The sequence below is a fragment of the Helobdella robusta genome (assembly GCF_000326865.2).
Source record: "Helobdella robusta unplaced genomic scaffold HELROscaffold_32, whole genome shotgun sequence".
In the NCBI taxonomy this organism is placed as follows: domain Eukaryota; kingdom Metazoa; phylum Annelida; class Clitellata; order Rhynchobdellida; family Glossiphoniidae; genus Helobdella; species Helobdella robusta.
In genome coordinates, this window is record NW_008704589.1 from 2,028,947 (window position 1) to 2,037,589 (window position 8,643).

General features: G+C 29.6%; 1 protein-coding gene across 1 annotated transcript; it reads left to right on the plus strand.

The window, feature by feature from the left end:
- Window positions 1-2,609: 2,609 nt before the first annotated feature.
- HELRODRAFT_175204 (hypothetical protein) lies at window positions 2,610-8,643 on the plus strand (the record flags this gene model as incomplete). Its single annotated transcript, XM_009022640.1, has 7 exons — window positions 2,610-2,636; window positions 5,213-5,267; window positions 6,170-6,292; window positions 6,421-6,510; window positions 6,625-6,660; window positions 7,729-7,874; window positions 8,506-8,643. The coding sequence occupies 7 exons, from the start codon at window positions 2,610-2,612 to the stop codon at window positions 8,641-8,643; spliced, it is 615 nt and encodes a 204-aa protein (XP_009020888.1).

Sequence of the window (8,643 nt, forward strand, 5' to 3'; positions counted from 1 at the left end):
AACACATTTTTTATAATAATTTGAAAATTTATTTTAGAAGTTGATTTTATTTTTTGTTAAATATAAACAAATGGATGCCTGCAATGTTCGTCATAGCTTCCCGCCGAGTTTAATGTATATACGCAATGGCTTAGCCCAGCACGCTGCCGCAAATGTTCTTCATCTACTTGTTTTTGCAATTAGCAAGCGAGCTTTCGACGTTAAGATTTTTTGCGAAAGACAAAAATCACAACGAAAATGTTGAATCAGTGAGTGACGTAAGAATGACGTCAGCTAATGTAATATTTTGCTGTTTTTATTACTAATGGTTCGGAATTTTGGGGAAAATTTTAAAAAGTTTTCAGCCATTTTAATACATCACTACGGGCAAGAATATTGAATTTTTAAAACGGAAATTGTATAACTACATACAACTTCACTATATAATAACTTGAGAAAAATGTTTCAGAATTGTTGTTAAATACAACGCAACATTCATGAAGCACCGACGTGAAAAATTTTCATTTTAAACATTTACTGCATTACGAAAATAATTGATCTACAAATTTTCAAGCCCGAAACTACGTTATGACATTGTTTTACTAATTACCTCCCAAAACGTTGAAAACAACTATTTGCTAAAAATATTTTTTCAAACTCATTGTCAGTCTATAAACATAGGAAAAACCCATTAGAAATACCAAAATCCAAACTTTGTTCTAAAATAACACAGCAAAAAACATCAACAAGAAAACGTAAAAACTATAAAAAGAAAAATCCAAAAACTCCCACAAGCCAAACTATAACTATTGAATAGATCAGTCAGTAGTGAACCAAACTGCAAGGAATACAAAAAAATTAGCGGCTACAACAACAGCAACAACAAAAAATTAAAAATATGAATCACACAAAACAACATCGACAATAAAATCAAACATAATAACAGCAACACTGAGAAGAAACCAATAACCATTAGCCACAAATAAAATATAAGGGATTCTAAAACAAAATGAACAACAACAACTACAAACAACAACAAAACATCACAAACAGCAACAATAACAACAATAATAATGACATCGGTTTCAAAAACACGTACAACCAAAGCATAAACACCCATTAGTGATCTACCAAGGCATATCGCTGTGAAAAAAGCTACGAGTGATTAAGATGGCAATGATGACGACGAAGACGACGTTGTTGTTGTTGTTGTTGTTGTCGACGATGAAGAATAAGACAATAATTAAGACGATGGAAATAATTATAATGAATATAAGGATTGTGATTGTGTTGTTGTAAATGATAATCGCGATGATGATGGTGCAATTAGACATCAGGAGAACGAAGGCAAAGTGTGTAAATGATGATGTTATTTTTGGATGATGATGGTGTTGTGTTACACCATCAATATAATTACATACACCGACAATTCTCATCAATTTATTGCATTGGAAGAAGTGAATGACAGCAAACAACAACAACAACATCAACGACAACAAAAATAACTCCACCGCCACCACCACCAACAACAACAACAACTTCAAATAACTCCTACTAAATACAGTCATCTTCCATTCATAAGCTTTTCTACGTTATTTTTATTCTTATTATTCGATAAATCCCTTATGATACTTTCTTAAATTCTTGATAAGATATTATCTTCAATCTCTGATATGATACTGTGCTAAACTCCTGATAAGATACAATCTTCAATCCCTGATATGATACTATCCTAAATTCTTAATAAGATACCATTTTCAATTCCTGAAATAACACCAGCCTTTTCGCATTACTTCTGTTAACAATTACTATATTATTAATAATTCAGCTACTTATTGGTGATACTTGCTAGTGGATATTTCATATTAGTACAATTACTTTGTGCCTCTGCAGGATGCTTTTGATATTTAATTGTAATATTTAAACAAATTTTTAAAATTTTGACATTTTCGTTCTATAACGATTGATTTTGTAACATTACTTGCATAGTCTGATCAGTTTTAATGTTGCTAATAATTGTTGAATAATTTTTATTTCCTCCTTATAAAATTTTTCTCTAATGGTATACACCTACATTACAAAATGGAAGATAAACTTTAATTTGTACCTTTAAATTTATAAAAATATTATTATAAATTTTAAGTAAGTAATTATTTTTTTTTTTTTATCAAAAAATCTTTCTTCAATTACCTCAATCTCTTGTCTAATCACGCATTACCGAAATTAAATTAAAACTTTGTGTGACACGTTTAAAGACGTTGGATGAAAAATGTAATAAATTCATATTATATAAGGCACGTATGGCTTGAACAATTTTTTACATAGGAGCCTTCAAACTTCTTTGAAAGTAAAATAAATATTGCTGAAGATTACAGTGCATTTGTCAAGTAAGAAGCAATCAAAAGGTTATTTCAATCTTAGTTATAGTGTAACTTTTATTAGAAGAAAGTTCGTGTGTTATCATTTCTTGATATTAACGTAGAACATTTGATATTCTCTACAATACAAATAAAACATACATACACATACATACACACACACACAAACACACACACAGAGACACACACAGACACACACATATACACACGCACTAACGCACACATAGCTAGACGTATGTTTGAAGCCATGAGATGCGGTGCTCTGAGAAGCCAGGCAAGGTATTTGTAATGTATTAACACAAGCCCGAATAAAATGACTGCTCAACGCAAGGAATGTGTACACAAATAGTCGCTTCAATGTGTGCACTGTACGTGTGTCTGTTTTTCTTTCTCTCTCTCTCTCTCTCTCTCTCTCTTTCTTTCTTCATCTTTCTACATCTGTATATGTTCCATCTCCATGTTTCATTTTATTTTGAAATTTTTTTGGTTTTAAATAATGTATTATGTGTGAATTGTAATTTGATTATAAAATTAAATTACAATTCACACATTCTAAAATTGTATAAAGATTCTATGAGTTTAAGTTTGTAATAAGAGTGTTAAATATTTGCATGTGAATGAATTTTTCTGTACGTATTTTGCGTGCGTGCTTGTCATTGGGTGCTACTTTGTTATATGGCTCAGATGTGCTTTCTTCTCAATAAGATCAGTAAATTGAGAAGTGGCCAGAAAGCAAAGGAAACAAATAAATATATATGTGTGCATGTATGTATGTGTGTCTTTTTATGTATGTTATTATGTATACGTATTTGTGTGTGTTTGTATGTGTAGATATAAATTTAGCAAACACACATATGTATAAACCAAGAAAAAATTAAGAACATTTTGTACAGACGTGTAAAGAAAAGCATGTAACAATTGAAGAAACCACAAAAACATATGTGCCTCCTTGCGAAAAATATTTTATTCATTACAAGTTATACTTCATTTAATTTTTTTTCTTCCCTTTTCGACAATATTTCACAATTTTTTTGAAATTTTTCATTATTTAAAAGAGAAAGATCTAAAATAACAGAGATGGATGTATTCAATTGAAAGTAGCAGACGCAAGAAGGAGAGCCTTTACGGAAACAATTCGCTAGAACAATGACTCAAGTGCCCATGTACGTGTTTACTGTGTTACAAGACTTTTAAAAACAAGGCGTTGTCACGTGATATATGAACATAAAGGCCCCATTGATGACTGTGCTCCTCAACAACATTCGTACAGGTATTGGTGTTACGACCACTTCACTATCAAGACGTCTCACAATGCCTACACATAGAGGAGCCATCAAATCTCACTTGCAATCAACACATGCAACTCCAATAACCCGCCAAATTCTTGACAACAACCCAAAAATAATTAATCAAAATACCAACACAATACATTTAAAATATGCAGAAGCTGTCCTAATAGATATCAATGAACCCCAAATAAACATCCAACAAAGAACGATTACGTCATTACCAACTCGACGCTCTAATATTAATTAATACAATAACAATAAAGAACAAGGAAATGACAACAACAAAGGAGATAAAGAATTTGACACAAATTAGCAACTCACTTTGCTAAAGAACAAACTTTACTTTGTTTAAAAAAAACTATATAAACCAAAGCTGCACTGAAAATGATTGTGAGAAATTGAAATAAGGCCTTATCTCTATGAGGAATTTGGATATCAACAGTTTCATCAAATTTTCATGATGAACTTGGATAATTCTATTTTCTACAAATTGAATAATATCCAGAAAATTCTATTAAGAAAAATTGAAAAGACAAACCTTAATTGGTAGAATTCATACAAAACTAAGTAAAATATGGTCTCCTTCCAACAAATATAAATATATATTGTATATACATATATATTAGTAGTAGTAGTAGTAGTAGTAATAGCAGTAGAAGTAATGTTAGTAGTAGTAGTAGTAGCAGCAGTAGTAGTAGAGGCAGCATTAGTAGTAGTAGTAGTAGCAGTAGTAGCATCGCTCGTTAGTAATGCACTGTTTGTTCGATATAATGAGGATAATTCGGCAAGATGAGCACCTAATGTATGATGGATGGCAGGCAGATGGATGACAAATATTTTATTATTTCTCTTTATTATGGCGAATTAAATTTGTATTATTAATATTAATACTTATAATGATTTTATTTAATATATTTTTTATTTATATTTATATGCACTAGGTAGTAAGATTTTTTATTAATTTGAAAAAGGATTATGTTATATATAAAAGATTTTTTTCACTGCATTATTTTTCTGACGATGAAGATAAGTTTTTCCAGCATTTTTTTTTTATTATTATTTCAGTAATTTAAAAGAAATACTATTCAACAAAAAATGAAATTTAATTCGGGCTTTTTTTGTAATAAAATTCAACAAAAAAAAAATAATTTATTTGGAAATTTTTCAAAATTTTTGTCCGATTTTTTCGTTTGTTATCTACCATTGTACAGATGCATTTGCTTTAATGATCTTAAACATATATCTAAAAAAATTTATACTTTGCAACAGGGTGGACAAACTTTCTGCTGTGAGGGTCGCATTGAGAAGTATTTTACTTTTGAAGGGCCGCTTATGTAGTTAAATAGCAAATTTTTTCGGCCCGGGGGAGAATTTTTTTAAAATTCGTGGCACTTTTTTTGGTCATAATGTCTGGCTTACAGCCCGAGAACCCGTAGTTTGTCCATCCCTGTTTTACAATTTACTAAATTTATTTTACTTTTCTATTATTTCACCATATATTATTTCATCACATAAAATCACCATAAAATAAAATGTTTAATAACACAAAAACATTTTTTCACAAAGAAAGAGTTGAATCACAAAAATGGGGCTAATGAAATTACATCAGCAAATGCATATTGTACGTTGAAGAATGGGAAAGATTATTTCATCTAAAGAAACATTTTGCCGCCAAATGAATGGGTGTACGTGTGGTGCGAAAGAGTTACTAACAAATTTAAAAAATTGATCATTGTAAAGTTGTTGCGAGTGAAAGTTAATAATTGTATTTTTATGGTTATGACTAAAAATTTTGTTGATGTTTCTATTATTTTACTATTATCAATTTAATGTTATTAATTTTGTTATTTACATGTTATTTTGGCGTTATTGTTACAAACAATATCAAGCACTGTATAAATTCAAATTAATTATTTTTTTAAATTTATAATTCATTATTTATTATCATCAAAATTGTTATCGCCATAAGCAACAAAATGTTCGAAACTAAACAAATTTTATCCTTTTCCTCTTTATCTCATGACACATTTTTCTTTTCTTATTTAAACGCATCGAACGAATGTAGCTTAGCTTTGAAAGATAGATGTTCAAATTCATTGTGAATCAATCATGCCTCTGATGTTTTGCTAGCTTGGCATGTTCTATATTTTTTTTCCCGTTGTAATTTTATTTTGCAGCCTTTAATGTTTATTTTGATTTTGTTTTTTGATTTGCGTTAAATTTTTTGTGATTAAATGGTTTCTGAGTTTAATTTTTTATTATATTTTTTGAAGTTTTAAAAAGATTTTTTTAAATTTTTATTTCATCTGAAAGTATTTTTTGTTTAGCTTGTAAAACTTTGTAAAGTCATTGTAAAGTTATGAAAAAAATTGTATATATGTTTATGAAGAAATTTCTAAAATAAATCTTCGACAATTTTTCAAAAACTGAATTTTTAACTGAAATAGTCTCTTCGCCAAGCCCAAAATATAAATTTATTTCAAATAGGTCTCCAAACAATCTTTTCAAATTTAATCTCCGCAGTGGTAGCAAAGAAACTTTGGAAACAGGCACTCCCACCATTTTTTCGCACATGTGGCATCAACTTCTTCTTCCATTTTGTTGCTTTCTCGATACTGTTATTTATGATGTTTAAACACGGGTCAGGTTGGTTTAGTGATCGTTTTTAAAATTTTCTCAATGGAAATATTTTCAGTTTAAATAATTGAGTATTGGTATACAAAAATTATATTGTTTAAATAATTAAAATTTTAAAAATGGTTACATATTTATAGACCCAAGTCCAGGGGGTGGGCAAACCACGGCCAACGGGCCTACTGCGAAGCAATTTTATGCGGCCCGTGATGTCTTGTTCGCCAAAAAAGGTCGTCATCCAAACATTATGACCAAAACCAAAAAGAAGGAGCCACAAATCTTAAAAAAAATTTTCTCCGAGTCGAAAAAATTTGCTATTTAAGTATATATGTGACCCTTCAAAGGTAAAATTGTTCTCACTGCGGCCCTCACAGAAAAAGGTTTGCCCACCCCTGCTCTAGTTTATATTTTCGAATGTGATTGTGCAGCACTATAGAAATTGTAAAATTGCAAGCAGTATAACTTTTTTTATTTCAACAATACATTCATTTTTTTCTGAGAGTTTTTTAATTGATATAAAATTCTACTAAAATTGGATTCCACTTTGAAATGAATAGATTGAATGTTGAGTATTTCACTAAAATCGCTTGGATAAACTCTTTTCACATGTTTTTTGTGTTTACTCAAAAAGTAATTTATACTTTTTTCTTTCAATATCAGTAAATTTTAACGCAGAGAGGATTGAATGTTTTGAATTTTTTATTTAATAGCGCTGAGTAAATGATTTTTTAAATTTATGAAAAGTTGAACAATGATACATGATAGATTTTTTTCATCTATGCAAGCTAATCGAACATTCATGAACATGGCCAACACATAGAAAATCTGAAAATTTTCAAAAATAATTAAAATTACAAACGTTAATTTGAAAAATAATAGTTCAAAAACGTGAACAAAAACATTCGCTGTTAAAAAGTAAAAGTTGTTAAAGGTTTTACATGTTAGAAAAAATTTTCGTCAGCAGACGAGAAAATAAAAAAAACTTTTACGCAACTTTCCATTCTTCAAAACACGTATTTATTGTTAGTTTTTCGAAAAAGAAAATAGCGATGAAAATTATTTTTAAATAAATTTAATTTGGCAGCTGACTTTTTCTTCCACTGACATTGCCCTGGAACGTGCAGTTTAGAAATTCTTGCAGTGATTCGCTTGCAACAAAATGTCAATAAAAACATCCGCTGCTATAAAAGATTCCCACAGATCCATAAACGCAAGAAGGAAAACTTAAACGTAAAACTTGACCACAAAAACAACAATTTCAACAAAAAAACTGAATAACAAATCAAATCAGAAACAAAATCAGACAAAACTTTTTTTCCTTTTCAAAATTAGAAATGTGAGAATTCGAAAAATTACAACAATAAAGTAACAGCAATAAAAAATAGTAGACAATGGAAATGTAAAAGTTTTGAATTTTAAATGCTCCAGAATTGTTTCCACGGTAACAGATGGAATGGAGCGGAGGATGTATGGAATGAAATATTTTCCATCTGTTGCTAGGTTATTTGTCATCATAAGCCGCAGACTCATTCCTGAAAGAGTTGCCAATAAAAAAATAGTCATAAGGAGTATTCAAAACTATTTTCGTTATCAGGTTACTAAAACTTAATACTCACAAAACGGCATAGCTGTAACTGAGAAATACAATTCATGTGTTGCCATCATTCCACCATTATTATTATTGATCATCAAACTGTCGTTTGTATAATTATCTTGACATCTTTCTCATTATCATTCTCTCTCATCATCTGATGACATTTTCATGGTACTCAATAAATTTGTCCTTTTTGTCATTACTGCTTCGTGCAATCACCATGACAAACTTTTAACGTTAATAGCTGCGTAGCAGGTGTCAAAACCTGGATTATAAAAGTACTTCCATTATTGTCTTCACATCAAAAACCACATCATCATCATCCTCATCATCATTTTTTTATCATCATTATCCACAACATCATCATTTGGTTAACATTATCTTCTTCTTTTAAATGTTAAATCTTTTAACACTTTAATATATTTATTGGTCATACAGTTGACATCGTTAACATTGATGTCTGTTTGATGTGAGTTCATTCATTATCACTAATTACATCATCATTATCACTAATTACATCATCATTATCACTAATTACATCATCATTATCACTAATTACATCATCATTATCACTAATTACATCATCATTATAAATAATTATCCTATTATCATTTTCATCATCACTAATTAGTTCGTTATAATCGTCATTATTGTTAGCATTAACATCGCGGTCATCATCAACGTCACATCATCAGTTGAACATGGAATGATTTGTTGTGTCGTGATTCATAAAGAAGGCATTCGGTCAGCGACGTTACGTTTTTCCTGA